Genomic DNA, 24230 nt, shown 5'->3' with positions numbered 1-24230 from the left:
AGGCCCCAGTGCTTCAGGCTCCCTTTACCTCTCCTAAGGTCCACCTGCTTGTCCTCTGCCCACTTTTTACATTTAATAAACTTTAGGAAACACCATTAGCTGAAAGCCCAGGCTGTTGAATCTTTATCATAATCACCTTCAGACTTGACCATCTTGAGGATTTATCTGAAGGCTGTTTACATTTGTCTACATCTCTGGAAAAGGGGCCAGGGAGAAAGAGTCTGTTAGGGATCCATATCCAAGTTTATGGACATCAGACAGCTCTCTAGGCAGAGCCCAGACATAGGAGATGGTGGGGGGTGGACACAACAGCACAGGGCTGCAGCCAGTGGGACCCTGGTTATCTCCTGGCTTCTTTGTTACTGCTGGGCTAATCACTGTGTCTGCCAAGGGATGTCTGTAGCCACCTCGTGGTGGGCACACTCCCATTGAAAGCATGCTGGCAGAGGACGCTGCTTTCAGGTCTGGAGTGGAGAGAGCCTCATTACACAGACTTCTGAGAGAAGTGTGCCCCAAGGTGATCTCAGCTTGGGCACTCTGCTGACCCAGACAGCACGTGGAAACCCATTTCTGTCCTTAAACCTGGATATATGTGTACATGTAAGGGCTCTGTGGTTTTCAAGAGCTGTCACGATGCCAGACAGAGTGTCTGCTCCCTCGGGTGACCTGTGCACTGTGCCACTTCGTGCCTGTCCCTCAAGTGTGGCCTCTCTGATAACTCCCCTGCTGTGATGGGGTCAGCTATCCACCCCACAGCACATTTGTCCTGAGGGTGGCGCTTCTGTATATCATGCTGCCACTGGGCACACAAGTCATCTAAAAGGGGGATTCGGGCTTCATTTGATTCCAGACACCCTCAAGATTTGAAGGTGAATATTTATGGCTGAGATGCCCATCAGCTGTGAGACCTCCTCAGAGCTTTTTTGTGTCGACACACTGTTGAGGAATACTTGACAAAAATTCTAGGTCCCCAAAGTCACTACCCCAGTACCAAGCGCAAAGGGAGCAGCACCGGTCATCTCACCTGCAGTTGTGGGGACACCTACTCTTCGTGTGCTCATTCATCTCTGTGATCGGTGGGTGTCCACAGGTGAGTCACTGTGATTGGTGGGTGTCCGCAGGTGAGTCACTGTGATTGGGTGAGGGCATTGTCACCAGGGATTGGTTGCTTACTTCAGAGTGTGGTTCTCAGCTCCTAATCTAGGTCTCTGGTTCCACACAGCACAGCCTCCGTGTACTGTTAAGAGTGACAGCACCCTCTGCTAGCTCAAGGCTAGAATGACCTGCAGAGTCATCATTAGAGACGTGTGGACCGTATTTTCCATTAGCTTAGCAGAGCAGAGATAACGTTTTTGTTATTTCAAGAGCTGAGTATGGTGGCGCATACCTTTAATCTCATCACATGGGAGGCAGAGGCAACTGGATATTGTGAATTCAAGGCCAGCCTGGTCTACATAGTGAGTTTCAGGACAGTCAGAGCTACATAGACATTATCTCAAATAATAATAATAATAATCAAGTACTTGTTTAGGGTGCTGCAATGCTCATCTGGAGTACAGGTGGACACAGACCACTGTTGTGGAACATTGTTTTAAGGTGTGTTACATTGTTTACACTGTAGAACATTTGTTTAATGATGCACAGATGTGCTGCATCTTTTATGTTGCATTTGTTTAACTCTGTGAAACTGTGTTACTTTGCCTGTCTAAAACACCAGATGGTCTAATAAAGAGCTGAACGGTCAATAGCGAGGCAGGAGGAAGGGCAGGCAGGACTGGCAAGCAGAGAATAAATAGGAGGAGAAATCTGGGAGGAGCAAGAGAGACCAAGGAGTGAAAGGAGAAGAAGGGAGACATCAGGGGCCACAGCCACCCAGCCATACAGCAAGCCACGGAGTAAGAAGTAAAGAAAGGTATACAGAATAGAGAAAGAAAAAAGCCCATAGGCAAAAGATAGATGGGATAAATTAAGTTAAGAAAAGCTGGCAAGAAATAAGCCAAGCTATGGCTAAGCATTTATAAGTAATAATAAGTCTCCATGTGCATTTATTTAGAATCTGGGTGGCAGACCCCCAAAGTAGCAAAGAGTAAAAAACAACCAACTGGGCTGGAGAGATGGCTCAGTGGTTAAGAGCACCGACTGTTCTTCCAGAGGTCCTGAGTTCAATTCCCAGCAACCACATGGTGGCTAAAAACACTTGTAATGAGATCTGGTGCCCTCTTCTGGCCTGTAGGGACACATGCAGGCAGAATACTGTATACATAATAAATAAATAAATCTTTAAAAAAAAAACAAAACAACTACAGCTACCAAAGCAGGGACTAGCCTGCACCTCTTCTGTTGTGAGAGTATGATCAACCATCATTTCTCACCATTGAGGCTATCTGGGCATGCTCCCTCTCTACCTTAAGAGAGGATCCCATTTTCTATGCCTGCCCCAGATCATCTTTGAGGAGTCCTCCCACCTCCTCCTCCTCCTTTTGATTTATTTATATGTGTGCAGGTGTTTTGACTACATATGTGTCTGTGCATCGCATGCATGCAGTGCCTGTGGAGGCCAGAAGAGGGCATCAGATCCTCTGAAACTGGAGTTACAGGCAGTTGTGAGCCACCATGTGATGCTGGGACCTATGTCCTTCACAAGAGAAGCAAGTGCTCTTAACTGCTGAGACATTTCTGTAGCTGGAGTTTTCCTGCCTGGCCCACAGTCAGGATAAATCTCTCTCACCTGCCAGTCCCACAGCCTCTCAGAGCCGACCAAGTAAACACAGAGACTTATACTGGTTACAAATTGTATGGCCGTGGCAGGATTCTTGCTAACTGTTCTTACAGCTTAAATTAATCCATTTCCATTAATCTATACCTTGCCACATGGCTCGTGGCTTACCGGCATCTTCACATGCTGTTTCTCATCGTGGCGGCTGGCAGTGTCTCTCTGACTCAGCCTTCCACTTCTCAGCTTTATTCTCCTCCTTGTCCCGCCTACACTTCCTGCCTAGCCAATGGCCAATCAGTGTTTTATTTATTGACTAATTAGCAACACATTTGCCATACAGAACATCCCACAGCACATCTCTCCAGCCCACTCCTTCTTTTTAACCTGAAAGATACAGTCCTTGGGGCTGGAGAGATGGCTCAGCAGTTAAGAGCACTGGCTGCTCTTCTAGAGGACCTGGGTTCAATTCCCAGCACCTACATGGCAGCCCACAACTGTCTCTGACTCCAGTTCCAGGGGATCTGACACCTTCATACCAATGCACATTAGATAAAGTTAAAAAAAATCAGCCCTTTATCCCACCACACAGGAGGCTACAGCAGGGGGATCAACAGTTCCAGGCTCCAGACACTAAGATTAAAAACTATATATGTTTTAAAATTAAGTATTGAATCAACTTAAAACATCAAGTGCATTCAACTGCTTTCCAAACTCAGACGGGATAAACAGCACTCTCAGAGACATGGGGTTTGAAGATGCTCTGGTCTCTGTCATAGCCTTTGTAACAGCCGATCAAAAGACACCAGCTCAGCAGTCACCCAGCAGGAGAGCTGTTGCTCAAATCCTAATGGTCTTAATAAAAACCTGGAGACAGATATTGGGGTAAATACTGAAAGATCAGAGAGACAAAGGAACAAGCCACAGCCACTTCTCACCTCACCAACTCCACGAATCCTCTGACTGAATGCCTCTGAGTCCTCAGCCGAAAGGCTCTAGTTCCTGTCTCCTCGTGCCTCATATACCTTTCTCTGCCCAGCCATTTCACTTCCTGTCTCAATCTTCCTAGTGCTGAGATTAATGGCTTCCCAAATACTGGGGTTAAAGGTGCGTGCCACTACTGCCTGGCTGTTTCTCTCCTAGACTGGATCAATCTCATATAGCACAGTGTGGCCTTGAACTCACAGAGATCCAGATGGACCTGTGCCTCCTGAGTGCTAGGATTAAAGGTGTGTGCCACCACTGCCTGGCCTCTATGTTTAATCTAGTGGCTGGCTCTGTCCTCTGATCCTCAGGCACATTTTATTAGAGTACAATAAACTATCACCACAGACAGCCTTGCCTGCCTCACCACCAGCCGCTCCCCAGCCCCACACTTCCACCTGGGCTGCAGGCCACCGCTGCCCTCTTCCTTAGACCCGCCTGTCTCCCAGCCCATCGTCAAGTGCTGCTCTTCCTGCCATTGCACACTGCTCTACAGCCACATGCTGCAGGCAGAGCTCGTGCCTCATGAGGGCCTCTGCTACCTAAGTACACGTCAAATGCAAAGTGATGGTGGACAGCGCTGTCCGTCCGAGTGGCAGGGTGCAGCTGGCACATAAGCAGGGAGACTCTGCAGACAAGAAGTAGAAGCCAGATGAGAGGAAACTGTGGGAGGCAGGGCCACGTTGGACTGAAGTGGCTGAATCAGGCCCTAGGAAGCCAAAAAGCATCTTCACCTTGGGGTTCCTTCCTTTGGTACCACTTCAAAATCAGCCACAGCGAGTCTGTTTTGGTCTGTAGTGCATTCGCATCATAAGCCCTGCTGGGAAGGTTTAATTGTGAGACTAATTGTTGAAGCTGGAAAGACTTTTAAAGGCTTTGAAACTGTAGGAAGAGGCCTGTGGATTTTCATTTCACTTTTAAACTTAGGAATTCCGAGTGGTATTATGTGATATGTAATTGCTGCATATATTACAGAACAAATGCATTGGAAAACAGACTTCAAGAAACTGCAAGAACATAGCCAAGGAAACATGAAAGAGGTCAGGAGGGAGAAGCTGAAGAGAATCCTAACCCAGGCATTGAAGAGCAGAGCGAAGATACTCCATTGGAGGAAGTGCTACAGATTGACTCCCATGTTCCCCATCATATGCAGATCCTACCATGTGATGTCTATATATATTCACACAAGTGGGTGAATGTGGATATAGAAAGGAGACCATGAGACGGTGAGGACAGTTGAGGAAGAGGTGGGGCAGCAGGACACACACGCCATAAAGTGGAAGAAGGATATGGGGGAAAGGAGAGGAGAGGGCACAGGAGGAGCGGGGAGATGAGGAAGCCAGTTAACAAAAACTAATTTTGCTTGAAAACGTCATAATGTAACCTAATTCAACGTTTTAATTTTATTTTTATATTATGTGTAAATATTATTAAAATAATATTAGTGAATTGCCTGAGTGTAGGTGCAATACCTGCATTTGATGTATACCATCAGAAGGCAGCATCAGATGCCCTGGGAATGGAGTTATGGACAGTTGTGAGTCACCATGTGGTGCTGGAAACCAAACCCAGGTCCTCTAAAAGAGCAGCAAATGCTCTTAACAGCTGGGCCATCTCTCCAGCCCTGGATTCAGTTATTTCTAAATAATAAACAAACAAACAATAAATAAATATAATACATCACATAAATGGACTCAAGAACAGAAACCACACGACCATCTCAATAGACTTAGAAAAAGCTTTTGAGAATATGTAACATCCCTTCTTGACAAAAATCCTGAAGGAATTAAGAATAGAAAGAGTGCACCCCAACATAATGAGGGAAAAATACAACCAACTTAGAGCCAACATTACAGTGAGTGGAAAATAATCCAAGTATTCACACTAAAATCAGCGTAGAGAAGGGTCCTCTTTCTCCATTCTCATTGCTGGAAGTTTTAATGTCAGCAAGAGAATCAAATAAAGGGATACAAATGGGGCGTCAAAGGATCCTTATTTGCAGATGATACGACTCTATACCTAAGAGCTAACGTTAAGGTTCCCACTATGATGCTCTTAGAACTGCTAAACACTTTCAACACAGTGGCAGGGTTTAAATTAACATACTCACATCTGCAGCCTTCCTATACACCAGTAACAAGTGTGGTGAGGGAGAAACCAGATCCCATTCATCACATACAGGACCATGCACACACACACGAACACACATGCACATGCACACACATACACACTCACATGCATGCACATACAAGCACACACGAGCATGCACACGCACACGAACACATGCACATGCACACACATGCACACTCACATGCATGCACATACAAGCACACACGAGCACACACACATGCAAAACCTTACCAGAAACCTAACTGGAAAAATCAAAGATATCTACAATGAAAACGTTAAAACACTCAAGAGAGGAGTTGAAGAAGGTACTGGAAGATAGAAATATTCCCCATGCTTATTGATCAGGAGAATCGATACTGAAAAATTACTCCCTTACCAAAAGCAATCTACAGATTGAATAAATCACCATCAAAATCCCAGTGCATTCCTCACAGAAATAAAAAGAATCTCTTAGTTATTTTTGTTTGTTTCTAAGACAGGCTTTATGTAGCCCTGGCTGGCCTGGGATTTGCTATGTAGACAAGGCTTGGGATTTGCTATGTAGACAAGGCTAGCCTCAAACGCACAGAGATGCATTGATCTCTGCCTCCCGAGTGCTGGCGTTAAAGGTGTGCACCACATTCAGTGAAGTACAAGAAATATCTGACAATCCAGGGGAAGCTCAAGAGACCTTGGATAGCCAATCATGGGGGGAAATTAAGGCTTGGAGGATCGCCACACTGGTTTCAAGTTGTGTTACAGAGACATAGTAACAAAACCAGCATGGTAGAGACAGAAAGCATGCATGCTGATCCGTGACACTGAATAGAAGATCCAAACCCACACAGCTACAGCCACCTGAGTAGATGGCGGAGGAAAACCAGTCTCTTTCACAATGTGCCAGGAAAACTGGATAGTTGCCTGTTGAAGAATGAATCTAGTTTATATCTTGTCCTTAGTAAAATCACTCCAGATGGATCGAGGACTTTCAGACTGAGAGTCTGAAGCTGCTAATGGGAAAAGCAGGAAAATACATGGAGATTTAGGCACAGCAAGGGCTTTCTCAACAAGACAGCTGTGTCTCCAGCCAATGATGGGCAGATGGGGCCTCGTGGAGTGTAAAAGCTTCTGCACAGCAAAGCAGACAGGACTGTGTGGGGACAGGCTGCAGAGAGAGCCGGGACAGCCTGCAGAGTGTCTCAGAGAGGACTGACATCTGTACAAAGAACATGGGGGTGGGGGGAGGGGGAGAACATCAATCAAAAAGTGGCTTTAGTGGAGCTAAGGAACTGGTCCAGTGGTCAAGAGCATACAACACACAGCCTGAGGTCCTGGGTTCAAATTCCCAGCACCCAATAGGAAATGGACTCTGTCAATCAACTGACGAGGAGTCGTGCAGAGCTCTTGGCTGGTGTCTCACCGAAACTCCCGTCAGTGTCCTGTGGCTGGCTCCTTTCCCAGTGTGGCAGCGTGGACAAGATCTCCTTCCTCTGCTTTTTACTATTACTCTGCTCTTTACATGGCATCTGAGGACAGGTGACAGAGCCACGCTTGTGAGACCAGGCTCCGCCCTCGAAAACTGGAAACAAACGCTCTTTGTTTTCTTGCTTCTTCTTTCCCAGGGACACTTCTAAGAAATCCCTCTTTTGTGCTCACACACAAGCTATGGCCTCGCTCTGACACAGCTCACATGTCAGATGGAGGCCCCTGCAACTGTCCAGCCCTGTGTCTGTCCAGTGAACAAGCTTGTCCCCACCTTCACGTGGTCTATAATGCTCTGTGGTACTGTCTCCCCTCTCAAGATCAGAAAGCACCGTCTGTGTTCTACCCCTAGCTAGAAAAGCCCATGGAAGAGACCATCTCCATGTAGCTGTCCCTTCTGTCAGCGCCTCTTGTGTCTGAGACACCCCCACCCCATACAGGGGCTCCTGTCTCCATCAATTCTTCCATTCAAGAAACACTTGGCATCTAACTGCTTTGCGATGAATTGAAATGGTCAGGTGACTTTAGGCGGAATAGGTAGCCAAACAAGAATGTCTGTGGCCAGGAGCTGAAAAGTGGGCAAGCCCTATTATAAACCCTGGGTTCTGGTGGGACACAGTGGAAACCTAGACTGGACGTGTGGGTTTACAGCGACTCCAGTGAGCCAGCCACAGTGAGTCAGCTGCCAGACACAGTGTGGCCAGGCCTTACTGCAGGAACCGTGAACTCCATCAGGGACCTAGCACGCTGTTGGTATAAAGTCCCATGTGCAGCTGGTGTGGCTGAGGAGAGTGGCAAGGTGCAGCCCACCTCGGGATGCGTCCTGGTGGAGGAGCTGTCAGGGCTGGCTGGCTGGGTGTGAGAAGGAAGCCAACCTGAGCCCCTCAGTGTGATGAAATAGCTGATGTGGGAACAGCGGGAAGACAGCCTCAGGGAGACAGGGTTCCTGGTGCACAAGTCTGCCCTCTGCTGGCCGCCACATAGCTCTACATGGAAGGCTGCAAGAACCAGGCTTCTGGGAGATGACAGGGCAGCAAAACAGACAGACCAGTGCTCACAACCAGTGCTCAAGGGGGGAATGGGGATTGAATAGGCCTGGCACCTCAATGTCCAGGAGCAGGGAGAAGTAGAACTGGAAAGTGGCCAGAGAAGGCTGCAGACCGTAGTGTCCTGAACACTGTATCATTACCTAGAAGTGATGTCTGATGGACAGCTCTCCTGAATAGGTATCCTGGAAAGAGTGGTGGAGCAGTGGTAGCCTCTGGGTAACATGAGGCTACAGCAAATAAGATTCATTGTGTTTTGTTTTCCTGGTAGGAAGAACAGCATTTCCTTAAGCCTACAGGACTGGCCTGTTGATATGGGCTTGCTGGGAGCCTGGTATGGAGTAAGACCAGAAATTAGTGATCCACTGTGCCAGTGAGGGAGACTTCCACAGAACCTGAGCAGCAGGAGCTCTTCTGGAGGTTTTCACTTCCTCAGGAAATAGGAACTATGTGCTTGCCATGTGGAGCTAGAGGTTGAGGAGAGAAGATGGGAAGCAGGACTGTGGGCCCAACAGGCTTCTCAGAGACACATCAGCACTCTGGATCAAGGCTGTCCCCATCTCTCTCTCTCTCCATTCCCCAGAGTAGGTCAGGCACAGAAGTGGCCCTGCATAGGACTGAGAATGCCTAAGAGGGTCAAGGGCCAGGCGGTATGAGCTGAGCTCCTCGAAATCAGCAGAGGCAGAGAGTAGATGCCAAACAGAGCCAGAGTGGAGCTGCTGGGATGATGAGCTGTGTGGAGGCAAGTGCTGGCGGCATGGGTGCCTGAGACAGGAGTTCCTGTATGGCAGCATTCGGGCATGGTGACAAATGGCCTCTGTGGTAAGGAAGGCAAAGTTCTCAGAGTACAGGAGGCCAGAGACCTTGTCTGGGAAAGAGGAATATCTGCAAATGGCAGCAGAAGCAAGGGCTGCTGGGAGCAGTCTGACATCAGCTTCAGTCACAGCCTGGGGGCAACGAGGAGCCTATCTCCCTCGGGCCCCACCAGTGTGGCACAGGTGTGCGAGGTGACAGCCAGGGTCACAGGGGAGCACTCAGGCAGAGGCACCTGGATAGGAGGGCGTGTCACGGGAATTGAAGGCTGACCTTGCCCTCCAGGTGTTCTGAGTGATCAGGAAGGTGCTTGCTTCCTGGTCACATGAGGAAACACACTGCCATCCAGCCAGTCCCTGAGAACCAGCTCTGGAGAGTGTCCCATGTCAGAACACTTCATCAGAGCTCCCGGTTGGCTACAGGCAGGAGACTGCTGGCATACGAGGTCACCACACTGCTATATAACCGTACTTCTGACTTTGCCTTTCTGGACTCCTCTGTGTTCCACGTTGGTGCCAACAGCACCTAATTGTACAAGGAGTGCCCAGCTCTTGTCCAGGCAAGAATCTCAGTCTTTCAGGACAGTGCAGAGCCTCACAGTGAGCATGCACAGGCCCTGGAGATCTCTGTGTCAGACTAGTCAGCTCCAAGAGCACGGACTCCATGGCACTGCGTTATCCCACCACATCCTAAAATCAAGTGGTTGTATCATGGTGTAATCAGTAGAAATTGACATTATTGGCCTGTTATGGCAAGTCAGTACAGCAGGTTGTCATACAGGTCTCTGATAATGTCAGAATCATCTGTAAGTGGACAAAACTTTATACATAAAGAGATACAGGCACAGGGGAGTAGCTGCCCTGCTTTGATGCATCGCCAAAAGAGTGTTTGCAGGAAGATTCAAACCAGCCACCACCATGCCCCCACTCCTTGGCTAAGTGGTTCACACAGTGTGGCTCTAACACACTGCTCAAAACAAACAGGCTGGGTGAGTGGCGAGTGTGATGATTGTTGTTGGCTAGAGGTGGCATTCAGTCGGTATAGTGCTGGCCTCACAGACATGAAGTTCTGGGTTTGGTACTGGACATGGTACCACATACATATAATCCTAGCACTCTGGAGACAGCTGGATGTCATCTGGCCTGGCTCTGAGCTCCTTGCCAGGAGTGGAGGTGATGGGGGTACTGACATTAAGGGGGTGGCCACTTCTAGAACATAGGGTGAAAACTGGGAGGGATATGCAGTCCCATTAAATTTATTCAGATTGAAAGGCTCGTATGCCAGACCTGGTGATAGAGGCCTGTAATCCGTGCTACTCTAAAGGCTAAGACAGAGCATAGAAAATTCAAGACCAGCTTCAGCCATATAGTAAGTTCAACACCAGCCTGGATAATTTCATGAAACTTAGTCTCAATGTTTAAAAAGTATGAGCCAGTTGGGAACACCTACAGCCCCAGCACTCAAGAGGTAGAAGCAGGAGCAGGAGTTCAAGGATCCATGCAAAGTTTCAGGCCAGCTTGGGCTACACAGCTCAAGAAAACAAACAAAAAGTGAAAGAGAAGGCTGTGAGTGTAGATCAGCAGTGAGGCACTTGCTCACCCTGCGTGAGACGTCAGGTTCAATGCCCCGCAGAACAAAAGAAGCGGGGAAGAATAGAAGGCAACTCCTTTTAAAAAGAAGACTCATTTTATATGTATGAGTGTTTTGCTTCCATGTATGTCTGTGTGACAGGGAGTTGGATTCCCTGGAACTGAATGATGGATGGCTATGAGCCATGTGGGTGCTGGGAATTGAACCTAGGTCCTCTGCAAGAACACGTGCTTTTAACCACCACATCGCTTCTCAAGCCCTGACAAAAGGCAGATTCTTAAGGCATCTTCTCCAGAGTATAGGTGGCCGTAACTCAATCTAGCGTGGCAGAATTCACTTCCTGTCACCTACTCCACTTCCTGTTGAAAGAAATTAAAACCTAAGCTAACATCAAGCTTGAAACGCGTTTCTGCCATGAGAGGTGGCCCAGACCTGAATCCAAGAGTATGCTAGTCCGGTTGGGTGGCCTGGAGGGACTGCCAAGACCCTGGAGGTATCGCTAGCTCTGTCCAGCCTGAGCCTGTCCCCAGTGGGGCAAAGTGAAGTTGCATAAACCAGCTAACATGGTGGAATCATGCCTGCTCACTCCCAAGAGCTCCAAGTGCCAACTACCAAGGAGCCACGGCAGCTGGCAAACTTGGCTGAGAATCTAGCTCCTCATTGTTGTTCTTGGACATTTCTAGGTATCGTCCCAGGGCACACAGGCAGTGACTGCCACACATGCAGCACAGGTGTCTTACTCTCAGAGCCCTTGGGCTGCAGCTTACACTCCAGGAAACCCATGGTTCTCAATGTTGGGATCATATCACACTTCAAACCAAGTTGTTTTGGGTCATCCAGCCCTTAGTGATTGAGTACATGGTCCTTGCTGAGGGCTAAAGCCGGAGGTGGCTCAGTGCAGCCTGCTGGGGGGGGGGCATGGAGATGCTCAGATGACCAGCTAGCAGGTCACAGTCACTGGGTCTTACCTTGTGATGCTTGCCCCTAAGCAATGAGCAGTAAGCAGTGGCAAAGTGCTGCTGGGGACCAACCTCCTCCAGCCAGAGCCAAGACAAAGCCACCAACAGGAAGTGGTGTGTTTAGCCTAAAAGAGTATTTGGGCCCTTCTGTCAGTTTGGAGATGGAGGCCAGGAGTGGTGCTCGTATCTGTTATAGGAGCTTGCCTTGGTGTCCTGGGAGAAGGTGGTCGTGTTACAATGCCCAATCAGGGGACCTCTCTGAGGAGTGTTTCCAGATGGCAGTAATGAGATGGAAGATGGTTGACAGTGGCAGCCTTGAGGCCTGGGGTGCAGTCAGCCTAGCTGCTGTGAGGGTTATAGTCAGAAGGAATAGTCTAAACAAGGGGCCAGTAAAGGATAGGGCCTCCACACCCACCAGCTAAGAACTGCAGCCAGGAGTGAAGTCACAGTGAGTGTGGATCGTCAGGCCGCAGCAGTGGTCTGAGAGGAGGCGGGACTGCAGGCCAAGTGTGCAGAAGTGCCTTGAGAGGACGCAGCCCAGGGTGGTGATGAGAAAGGGAGAGAGTAGGACTCTTAGACCAGAGCCAGCTCGGGGCAGCAGGACTGACTGAGTGCTCACCAAGAACATTGCTGAGTCCCTTGCACCCTGTGTCCTCTATAAGCCACCTTGGGTGGCTACAGTTGGAGCACTGGAGATCTGGAAAATGTTCAGAACCCTTTGCTCTATAGCGGTGGTTCTCAACCTGCAGGTCACGATCCCTTTGGGGGTTGATGGACCCCTTCACCTAAGACCACCAAACCCACGGATATTTATGATTCATAACAGTGGCAAAATTAGTTATAAAGTAGCAATGAAAATAGTGTTATGGTTGGGAGGGTCACCACAACATAAGGAACTGAATTAAAGGGTCGCAGTGTCAGAACCACTGTTCTATGGCTTCATCCCAAGAGGTGTCCATGTTAGCTCAAAGCCCATGAGGGGAAAGGACAAAAGGAGCCCAGATTTACAATCGACAGATTCAATTTTAAAACAAGCCAGCGGAGGGTGGCCCAGTTAAGGACACTGAAACTGTATTGAAGGGTCACAGCATTAGGAAAGTTGAGAAGCACTGGTTTAGGAGGAAGGCAGTAGGTGCTGCCTTCAGCTACTCATGAGCAACTCAGGGGTTGCCAGCTGAAACTCTGAGGTTTATACTACAGCCCACAGTGGGCACAAGCACTCAGTGGTGGCCAGTGAGATTAGACTTCCCCAGCCTCACACGTTGCTCCTAGACAGTGCAGGTCACAGTGGTGGGGGAGCAGACTCGGTTTTGTACCAGCATCAAGTGACTTCCCGTCTCCTTTTCTTCAAAAGGGGGAGGGCAGTAGTAACACCTGTCCCACAGGAAGAGCCAATAGTGAGGCAAACCAGCAGAGTGCCTTGGAACAGAAACCACAGAGGTGTGCTTTTCTCCTGGTGGGAGTTTAGTAAACGAGGTTGGTTGTGAGCATGGGAGTGGAGCTAATGGTAAAGTGATGCCTGGCATGCACGGGGCTCCAAGGGGTGCCATGCCTAAACACACACACACACACACACACACACACACACACACACACACACACACACACATCACATCACATTTCCAAGCATGGAAATAGAACCTAGGGCTTTTTCCAGACAGCGTCTTACTATGTCACCTCAAACTTAGGGCCTCCTGCACTACCATGCCTGGCTCTCAGTCGGAAGGTTTTGAGGGAAGTGGAGAAAAAGCAGATCCCGGTCTCCTGAGCACCAGCCACACTGATGGCTGCTCCATGCTGGGTTAGGACCTGGACCAGTACCTCTCCTTGCAGGATGCCTACAGCAACCTTGCACCCTCCTCATATATCTAGGTGTCTGGCCACTGTCTTCTGACTGTTCCACCTGTGTATGCTACCTTTGAGTGATACTGTAGGGTCACAGAAGACCACATGTGGTCCCTTGCAGGGCCCCTGGAGGTGGCATCTCCTTTTAAGGAGCAGATTGGTCATGTATCCACACTTGCTCTGCAGTAAGCATAGGCCTGGGTGGAGCCAGTGCTGCTCTGCTGCAGAACGGCCTGCAGGTTCCAAGTCGTGTTGCCTCTACTGTGGGTCACAATCCATGCAGGATGCTGCAGTCATGCAGTCCCAAACCGGCCAAGGAGTTGCTGCCATGGCTCTTGAAGGGAAGTGAGCAGAGTACCTAGGACTTTTGCAGGTTATGGTCTGCTTGCCTGATGCACAACTGGCCTGGAGACATAATTCTGTGGACTTAGTTGTACCCTACCTCATCAGTCATGAGACAATGACTGAGCAAAGTAAGTACTAGCCTTGGCCTCGGTTGGCACAGCCAATCCCTGATGGTGACTCTAGCCTGGGCCAGTTCCTGGTAGTGGGCCACTTTAAGACTTGCCTTTAGGAGTGACCTCTTCCCTTCAGGCTCAAGAAGCCTTCTGCCCAGTACTGCCCTGCTCTGCATCACTGAGAGGCTGGGGTAGGCCTGGACATGAACTACTTGCATCAGTTCTGCTCGGCCCCCTTAGGAGCTGCACCAACACGTACCTCCCGTGTGTGACAAGCAGGCTGGCTGACAGCCCTGGGCTTTATCAATGGCAGTGGGTGCCTGCTGGCACACAGCTATCCAGTGAAACCTTCAGCACTGGGCTGGGCTCTGTGCAGCCAGGCTATATTCCTGCGAAACAGCCTATGGCGCCCGGGGTGCTCGGGTTCGTGACCCCATAGGAGTGATGCCCTTCCGCCAAGTACTTGGCAGGAATGTTACCACATGGATGAATGTGTCAACAGTTTAGAAGGGGTGGCTTTACCTACCTCACCGAAGTGGCAAGACGACAGTGTATGATTTTAAAGTTCTTCCTGGGTATCAGACTCCAGGACCTGTGTCACCTGACCCAAACTTGTTGTTTCCAATGCTATGGAAAATCCACCTCTCGGGAGCACTTGCTAACCCACTGCTGAACGCCAAGACTGCTTTAAGCCATGTGTGTTGCAAGGCCACACCCCCAGGCTTTGTCCTGTGATTCCAGGCCACACCCCCAGGCTTTGTACTGTGATTCCAAGGCAAGGAAGCTGTCCTGGTTGGTGTGGACTAGAAAATAAACAGGTCTGTGGGACTAATTCTGCCAGCCTCAGCCTGCAAAGGCATTCATGGCTGGCAGCTGCCTACAGCACCCCTAGAAGCTTCGTGCCCTCAGCAAGAGCCCCCACAGAGGCCAACGAAGGGCCATCATCCTGTTACAGCAAAGTGTACCATCCACACAGCATGCCCTGGCCACATGGCATGAGCTGCCAGGAGACACAGACTGTTTAAGTTTACAAGGGTCCTTAATTACCCACGATCACAGACAGCAGCTCCCTGTAGGAGCAGCCCTCCATTGGAGAGCTGCTTCTCTTTTCCCTGAAGTGTGTTAACCTATGGGTAGTCATATGCAGAGGCCAATTTAATAAAGGACAAGTGTGGTCTGCATCTCTCTTGGCAGTGAGACCCATGGGTAAAGCATGAGAGAACTCAGAGCCCATCCAGACCGCAGAGATGCCAATATGCATGTCCTCAGCTTTAATTTTCCTGGAGGCTCCTGTCTTCAAGCCCCTCCCTCCATGGTTACCTAGAGCTCCAGACCATATGCTCTCATCTGTTGCAGACAGACACACTCAGTGCCTGCAAGGGAGCACGCGGAGAGCACATGAGAGCTGCAATCTTGCTCTTATGCATGCTAGTGTTTGGCAGGTGCCACCCTGGAGTAGAGAGGGACAAAGGTAATTCATGCTGCCCTGCCCTGGCTGGGCTTCAGATGGGTGGGTAGAGGTGGGAAGGACCCAGTGTGTCCAGAAACACTGGCCCAGCCAGCATTCTCCTTACCTCTGTGCCCAGCGGTGGGCTGCTGCTGTGACCCACGAGGCTCTGGGAGAGCTCTTTCTGATGTGTGCTAGGAAGGGCTTTGCACTGAGAGCCCCCCTGGGATTGCATGGAACAGACTGCCCAGGCTGTTGGATCCTGAATATACTGTAGTGCTAACACCGGTGGGGGAGGGGTGTACTGTAGTGCTAACACGGCTGGCATACTGACCTTCACCAGCTATTGTCCACCTGAGCTAAGTGTCCAGTTTGGGATCTAGCTTAACCTCCAACCTAGCCAGCCCCCCACCGCCCCCCACAGCAATCCCCATACTCTTTGCTGGTCCTGTGCCTTAGGCTCTGGTAAGTGGAACCGATACTGTCCCTTCAGCCCCTTCCTTGACTGTCAAGGGCACCCAGGACAAGACTCTATTCCAAAAAAGAGGCAGCAGGATCTGTGCTGCCTATGAGCTCCTCCCTTTAGAGACCAAAACCCAGGCTGGCAGTGGGCTCTGCTCTGCTGCCCACCAGTCCTACTGGATTCTCCTATGGGTACTCTACTGCTCCTGCCTGCACGGAGCCTCTCTGAGTTGCATGTGTACTGGGTACTGTGTCCACACCCCACCCTCGACCCAGTTATTAACCTTTTCAGGAAACATGACACTCCAGAACCACCAAGGACCCTAACTGGGAGGTACAATATCTGGGCAGGTTTTTTTTTTTTTTTTTTTTTTTTTTTGCTGAAGCCCAGTGATAGCTTCTGAGCCAATCCAGAGCCTGGGGAGGCTACTGGCCACCCAAAGTGACTGCTGCCATGAGACAACAGGGAAGTGGACCCCTAGGCCTTGGCATGCAAAGGTTCTAGTCTGCAAAGATTCCTGGGAGTTTCACCCCAAGCTGTCTGGGGCTGCCCCCTCCAGGCGGCTTTGAGGATATGTAAGGCAACAAAAGACCTCACAAGACTTTCAGCCTCCTGCCAACCATGAATATTAAAACATGTTTATCAGAGCAAAGCAGCTCTGCCTGGTGATTGTGTGGGTAGGAGGAACAAAGGCCAACTTAATAGGCCCTTCAGCCATTAAAGATTTGCCAGAACCTGAGAGGAACGGGAACCTGCATTTGTCCGGGGAAGCTGCCTAGGAGAATTCTGTTTCCGGACGGATCCCGGAGGGGCGGAGTGATCATCGCCCGGCCCCGCAGGGTGCACGAAGGCCAAGCTCTGTGACTACAATGTGTCCAGAAGGCTGGCCTCACGCGACAGGGGAGGATGCGTCCCTACTGCCTCCGGGATCTTGGGGAATCCTGTCACTCGAGGCCCACTTCAACCCCAAGGCGCGCTCCAGGCGCACGTGTCTCCACTCCAGGAGTTACAGACTCTGCACCTTGACCCACTGCTACCCGCCTTGAGCAGCACCGCTGTCCGGAGACCACGCCCCCAGACCCCAGGTTCTCCGTTTTCCCACGACCCAGCCTCGGCCATTGGCTGCTCTCTGCTCTCCGCCCCGACGCGAGCCTCCGCGCACCCCGCCCCAGCCTCAGTTTCCCGGCTGGCATGGGGCGGGACGTGGGCGGGGCTCAGCTCAGGCCACGCGGGGCGGAGCCCGGGAGCTGACGTGACCGTCCCGCCTCCAGAACCAGAACCGGCCCCCGTCTCAGCAGCCTCCGGCGCCGCCGCCTCCCGAGTGCCCCGCAGCGGAGGCTCGGACCCGAGGTCGACGCCGGGCGCCCTTCCTCCTCCCCGCCATGGCTGCGCCCCGCGCGCCCCGCGCTCTGACGGCCGCCGCGCCTGGGTCCGGGAAGGCCAAGCTGACGCACCCCGGGAAGGCAATCCTGGCAGGTGGGCCCCTCGGAGCCCCAACTCCGAGCCGGTTGTCCGACCGCGCTTCCGGGTGGGCCGGGGACGCCCAGGCCCCGCCCAACTTCCGGAGGGGCGGAGGTGCCGGGGGCGCGACCCGGGCCCCTAGCCCACGCGCCAGCTCTCCCCGGGAGTCTCTCGGGCATTCCAGGTGGAGACCGCCGGGTGGGGGCGTGGGCGCCGTCCGGCAGCGGGCCGCGAGGCGGGCAAAGTCCGGGCGGGGGAGGGGCCGCGCGGAGGCGGCGGCGGCGTTGGCGGCAGCGGCGGCGGCGGCGGCGGCTGGGTCCACCCGGCCAGGGTGTCCCTAGCCCCGAGCGTTCGGTCCCTGCAGGCGGCCTGGCGGGAGGCATAGAAATCTGCATCACCTTCCCGACCGAGTACGTGAAGACGCAGCTGCAGCTAGATGAACGTGCGAACCCACCGCGCTACCGGGGCATCGGTGAGGAGGGGCGGCCGCGGGGTGGCTTGGGGGGCATCCCGGGGCGGAGGAGCCAGGGTCCTGACCGCGCCTCCCGTAGGGGACTGCGTGCGGCAAACTGTCCGCAGCCATGGCGTCCTGGGCCTGTACCGCGGCCTCAGCTCCCTGCTCTACGGCTCCATCCCCAAGGCGGCTGTCAGGTGAGACTGGGCTCTGCCTGAGCGACCCCAGAGGGAGTGGTCTCAGCGGCCCTCTCACATGCTTTCTTCTTTAGGTTCGGGACGTTCGAGTTCCTCAGCAACCACATGCGGGATGCCCAGGGTCGGCTCGACAGCACGAGAGGGCTGTTGTGTGGTCTGGGCGCAGGCGTGATGGAGGCAGTGATGGTCGTGTGCCCCATGGAGACCATCAAGGTGAGGAATTGAGGCTGTCAGGGGTAGCCAGGGTGTCTGTGAGGCGCGTGGAGAATCCCAGGCTTTAAGGGCCATGTGCCCCATGGAAACTGTCACAGTGGGAAGGGTCCCCACACATGCACACATTCATAGTGAGCGTCTTAGGAGTGGCAGAAAGGGGCTCCTGCAGAGGCTGCCCATCCACAACAAAAACATAAACAGTCTTGTTGTGTTGATTTGTCAAGACAGGGTTTCTCTGTGTAACAGCTCTGGCTGTCCTGGATCTCACTGTATGTCAGGCTGGCCTTGAACTCACAGAGATCTGCCCGCATCTGTCTGCTGAGTGCTGGGATTAAAGACGTGTCTTTAAAGCTACCTTTACAGATAGAAAACCTAACATAACTCACTATCCCAAGTTTGTAGAATAGCAAACGTGATGCTGGAGGCCCTTCAACCTGGGGAGCCCTCTGAGGTCTTTAGGCCTGTATGTAGCCGGACACCTGAACAGCCTTTGGGGGCAGTTCATGCAGAAGAGTTGGGGGTCCCCAGCCTTGATCTGACCTTGGTGGGCCCTGGGTCTGCTGGCGGCCAGGAATCAGGGCCTCTGCTTCCTACATTTCAGGTGAAGTTCATCCATGACCAGACGTCCCCTAACCCCAAGTACCGAGGATTTTTCCACGGAGTTAGGGAGATTGTTCGGGAACAAGGTAAGCCACAGAGAATCGAGACCTCAGCCAAGGGGAAGAGCCTCTACTTGAGTGGGTCCCCCTTGCCCACAGGTGGGACCTGGAAGGCCCCAGCTTGACCCCATGTCTGCCTGCCCCCAGGGGTAAAGGGGACATACCAAGGCCTCACAGCTACTGTACTGAAGCAGGGCTCAAACCAAGCTATCCGATTCTTCGTTATGACTTCACTACGCAACTGGTACCGAGGTACACCTGTGGCCCAGAGACCCATTCCAAACCCTGAAGGCTAGCTTGTTCTTTTGGACTGGAAGGCGGGGAGTGCTTTCGTGGGCCCCGCCCCAGGTTCTTCCTAGCCTTCAAGGCTCCCTTCTGACTTACCCCGGTATTCTGACTACAACTGTACTCACATCCAGGAGACAACCCCAACAAACCTATGAACCCACTGATCACGGGGGCCTTTGGAGCCATTGCCGGTGCGGCCAGTGTCTTTGGGAACACGCCTCTGGATGTGATCAAGACCAGGATGCAGGTAGGGGTGGGGGGCTGAGAAGGTGGGGACAGGAGCCCCAGATAGGGGCTAGTGGCTAAGCACTGTGGCCCTCTGGTGTCCTGCAGGGCCTGGAGGCACACAAATACCGGAATACATTGGACTGTGGCTTGCAGATCCTGAAGAATGAGGGGCCCAAGGCGTGAGTAGGATAAGGCAGGCCCTGTCTGGCCTTCTGTTCTCTTGCCCTAGGCTGTCGTTCTTCTGTCCTCCCAGGGTCTGGAGAACGCCCTTTCCAGGGTGCTGTTTGCTTTTCCTCCCCTGCCCGCTCTTCCCTCCGTTGCTCACCTCAGACCCTCCACTCTCCCAGATTCTACAAAGGCACTGTTCCCCGACTGGGCCGGGTCTGCCTGGATGTGGCCATCGTGTTCATCATCTACGATGAGGTGGTGAAGCTGCTCAATAAAGTTTGGAAGACAGACTAACCCAAGAGGGTGCGGCGGCGGGGTGTCCAGCTCCTCCAGACCAGACCCGCCACCCATTCCTAGGATTCCAGTGCAGTAGTGCCAAAAGGCCCCTTCCCTTGTCCCTAAGTTCTGTGGCCTAGTCTGTTCATGGTGACTACCATGTGTTCCATAGTTCTGTGTCTCCCATGTGCTCTCTGTGTGACACTATACTATTGTCCAGCCTGACCATGGCTGGGTGTCTTAGGCCTGTGAATATGTGCTCACTTATCCATGTGCTTGCTTGTGAGCCATGTGCCTGTTTCATGTTCTATGTCACGTGACCCTGTGCCCCACTTCCTGGGGCGCCTGTGTGCCCTGGTCCATGGCCTTGGAGCCATGGTCAGGTCACAGTCCGGTGCCTTCCACCCCCCGACGGCAGGGGCGCCCTGCCCTGGCCTACCACAGCTGCCTCCGGGCCTCGGCCTGGCTTCACCGCATTCCAGGGGCTACATGCCCCCCTGCTTCTCCCGCCATTGGCCTTAAATGGCCCTCGGGCCCTCCCTCAGCCCGGGACAGGGTGGCACCTGCCACTCTCAGGACCACCCTGCCAAGGAGAATAAACCGGATCCTGTCGCAGTCTCCTGTCCATCCCTTTGTAGCTGGGGGCATTGGTGACTGAGCTCCTCGGGCCAGCCTACCCTCCACCTGAAGACACTGCAGTGGACAGAGCAACAGGGATGTTCACCAACCCTAGTGACAGTACTTGGAACCAAAAGGAATTTGTGCTACTTCCTTACAGGGCAAGTGAGGTCCTGCTGTCAGCTGAAGGTTGTGTCCACAAGGTCCTCAGTGGACTGGTGGGCAGGCACGAGATAATGCTCCTGGGGTGCCTCTGCCCCTCACTAAGAGTTGGTTCTAGGACTCCCTGGCCTGTTAACCTGTGGCATGGCCAACCCAGCCTCTCTATCGGAACTGATTTTGCAGGGAGCGGATACTAGGAAGCGATACTAGGCTGAGGCATGGAGACACTTGACCCTGTGTCCTTTAAGATTATAAGCAGCAGGAATGATAGAGAGGGCTTCTCCCAGGGTAAGAGGTAGCTCTTCAAGCAGGACAGGGAACATCTTGGTGTCTCAATCCCTGCCCCTGAACATCAAGTAGGTATTCCCTAGCTGGAGGCTCCCTACCTCACAACCAGGCACAGATGAAAGCCAGTTTGAGGCTGGAGGCCATACAGCTGAGCCTAAGGTCACTGTGGCCCTGACTGCTCTGCCAGAACCGTGGACCAAGAGGAGGAACTTAATGGGCAGGACATGGCCAACAGGTACTCCCAGCTATGCTGGGACAGAGAGCTTCCTGCCTGGAAGCTGGGGGTGGGAGATTGAGGTTACAAGCCTTTGTCCAGCCCCGGAAAAAAACCCTATTTTGACAGAAGGAGCTTCCCTGTAGGCCTGGGCCTTTGAGGAAGACTGGCAGCCAGGAAACCTAGGCAGAGCATGCGGTAGGGAAAAAGTGCAGAGCGGATGGGGGCCACATGTAGGTAGGTGTGGTGTGGAAGCCTTGGGCAGACTGATCTCGGTGGTCACAGATATCCCAGTCCTCTGCAGCAGAGAAAGCCCCGCCCTCACCCCCAGCCCCAGCAGCAAAGCCTTTTCCCTCTACCTCCACCAGGGGCTGCCCCTGCTGCTTACACCAGAGCTAGGACTGAGACCCAGGCCGCTCACTTGAACTCCACCTTGGCTGCGGTAGTAAAGCAGTACTGGCTTCCTTGGGGTCCGCTCCCTTCCTGGAGTCATGCTCTGTTACTCCCTCCCTTTCTGCATAACCTTGGGCAAGTCACCTAACCTCAAGTACCTAATCTGGGAAATGGAGTTAAGAGAATGCACACCATTAGGCTGCATGTCTGAAATACGATCCCTGTAGGGAGGGAACTTGGAACCTGGCAACCTCACAAGTGGCTGACAATCTCCCCAGGTGCTTCTGAGATAGGTAAAGCCCAGCTGCTGCCCAAGAGGAGTACCTTTGACCACTTGTCAGAGTGACACCATCACTGTACTTACATAGAGGCCCATGCCCATACCCTTTGAAGGAAGGGTCCATGACTATACTGGGCTTCAGGCAGGTTACATGATGGCCCTTGACTGTCCCAGGATCCCCTGTGCCTCAGCCAGTCAGAGATGGTGAGCAGACTAGGTCTCATTTCTCCAAGGACTGAATACAGGTGCCCTGGTGGACCCACACCATAGGCTCTGTTGGATGGAAGCCTTGTCATAGTGGTTGAGCCTGGAGGGGAGGAAGGAGTGTCTAGGAACCCATTAGAAACCTCTAAGTTGGGAAGCTAACCATTTGGGAGAGGAAGGTAGGGGTCTGCAGGAGCCAAGTGCATTCAACCAGGAAGGCTGCAGAGACTGATGGCAGACACACAGATGAGGCCTCTAGCCTGGAACTGCCTATCCAGGTAGCAGTGGAGAGAGATACGTAGGTCTTTGATCAAGACATTATGCAAGAACAAACCCAGCTTCCAGACTGGGCCTCTGCCTCTTCTGAAAACCCCAGAGGCATAGCCTTTGTTGGGAAGACTCCCTGGAGGTGACAGAGTTTACACAGCAGAGGCACACGATCCTCAGAACTGTGCCAGGGCAGGTCGTCACCAACTCCACAGATGAACAAAGGACCTCATGCACATGTCCTCTGCCCTATTCTAAACTCTGAAGCTCCTCTTATAGCTGTGTAGGTATCCCTGGAATTTCCTGTGTTCCTGTGCAGGTGATGAATGGCATCAGAGTTTAGTATCCAAAAAAGCCACACGGGGAGGGGGAAGGGAGTTCCTGCTTTATTTTTAAAACTAAGGATGGAACTCAGAGGCCTAAAGAGGCTAAGCCTGCATACAGTCTACTGGAGCCATGCCCCCAGTCCAGGGACTGTCTCGTTTTAAGCATGTTGTATCCCTTCCAGCACTCAGAAAACAGTCTCAGTTTGAAGGTTTCAATATTTTTCTTGCTGGATTTTTAATTCCCTGTTCCACAGATTCCTGGACTTATAAATTCATAGGTATAAGCACAGTTAGAGGCTGAGGAACTCCTAGCTTCCTCAAGATCTGGGACCACCAGGTCCTGGACACACCTAGGACAAGGGAAGGAGATTCGGGCACAGAGGGTTAGCCTAAAAGGATGATGGAGAAAGCATTGGAGAGCATGGCCCTGAAAACTTCCCTCCTCACACTCTCGTGGCAAATACCTGAGAACATTCTCCTGATCTGGCAAGCCCTGAGTCGCCACTGTGGCCTTTAACATAGCTGTCATATTTGTCTTCTCAGTGGAGGCCAGTCATATCTATCCATCACACACTTTATCCTCCACTGGTAACGCTTAACCTGGAAGCTCCTACCTAAATACCCTATTCTCCAAAGGCATTGCCTTAGTGACCCCAGGAGGCAAACCACCTCACTCCTTTGGTCTCCAGCTTTGCTGAAATGCCTACCTCATTAGCCTCAATGCCAGAGCAGCGCAGCCTCCTAGCGCTCCGGGGCGGTTTTCAGGCACTGACTAAAAAGGAGTAGCTCAGGTTCTCTGGCTAGCCTGCACAAAGGTCCACACAAACCTACACAAGCTGGCCGCGAGCCAGGCCCTCTCCACCACGGCACACGCTCTCCTGGGGCTCAAGTGGGAAAAATGTAAAACGCCTGTGACCATGATCCAAAAGCTGATCCGGACGGACAGAGCAGAACACAAGAGAGGCGTTGTGTCCGCCTCGACATGCGGCCATAGAGGGCTCAGAAGAGAATGTGCTCGAGCGAGGCTTCCCGGAGTTCCCTTCTGGAGGAAGAGCTAGTTCTCCAGTGCCTCAGGAACAAGGGAGTAAGAGCGGTACAGCCTCGGAGACAGATACCCTTTATGCAGAGCAGGAGGAAGCCAGCGCGTATGCCATGCGGCGCTTGCTTATGGCGTCACGAGGCCGCGCCCGTAGCCAGGGGCCGCGCACGCGCTCTGCTGGTGGCCGCGGGCGTAGGAATCGCGCTGGTATGTCTGACTCCCGTATCCTGCGGCTTTGGTCTCGGCAGCCTGTCTAATCCTCGCGGGCACTCCTAGTCCTTGGATTTTCCCGCGATCGATTGCAAGCCCCACTACACTCGCCACCTCAGCCACCTGGCAACTCCTAACCCCTCCGTGTGAAGGGACCCTCCCCTCCAAGTCCCAGAGTTCCACCCCTGGGATTCCTTCCTTCTGGACCACGCTTCCTGGCTCTCCATCTTTGCCCTGTGATTCTAACTGCCCACTAGGTCCTGTGTAACCCGTGTGCGGTCAGGAGCCGAACCTCTTTCCATAACTACCCTCTCACCTGTTTGTCTTCCCGTGAGCTCATATTCAAACTCACAGATGACAACGTGGCTCTTCCCCT

At 52.3% G+C, this 24230-nt stretch overlaps 1 protein-coding gene across 1 annotated transcript; it reads left to right on the top strand.

Annotated features, from left to right (window-relative positions):
- The first annotated feature begins 17169 nt into the window (after positions 1-17169).
- On the top strand, positions 17170-20468 carry Slc25a1 (solute carrier family 25 member 1). The gene is made up of 9 exons (XM_052740077.1): positions 17170-17385; positions 17735-17842; positions 17922-18021; positions 18096-18234; positions 18836-18920; positions 19041-19145; positions 19313-19428; positions 19515-19588; positions 19757-20468. Exons 1-9 carry the CDS (start codon positions 17292-17294, stop codon positions 19869-19871), a joined length of 936 nt encoding a protein of 311 aa, XP_052596037.1. The 5' UTR covers positions 17170-17291; the 3' UTR covers positions 19872-20468.
- Positions 20469-24230: the final 3762 nt, after the last annotated feature.

The sequence above is a fragment of the Peromyscus californicus genome, unplaced genomic scaffold (assembly GCF_007827085.1).
Source record: "Peromyscus californicus insignis strain IS unplaced genomic scaffold, ASM782708v3 Scaffold_16__1_contigs__length_79575227, whole genome shotgun sequence".
NCBI classification, from domain to species: Eukaryota; Metazoa; Chordata; class Mammalia; order Rodentia; family Cricetidae; genus Peromyscus; species Peromyscus californicus.
The sequence above is the reverse complement of the archived record's forward strand: the minus strand, read 5'-3'. Positions and strand labels throughout refer to the sequence as shown.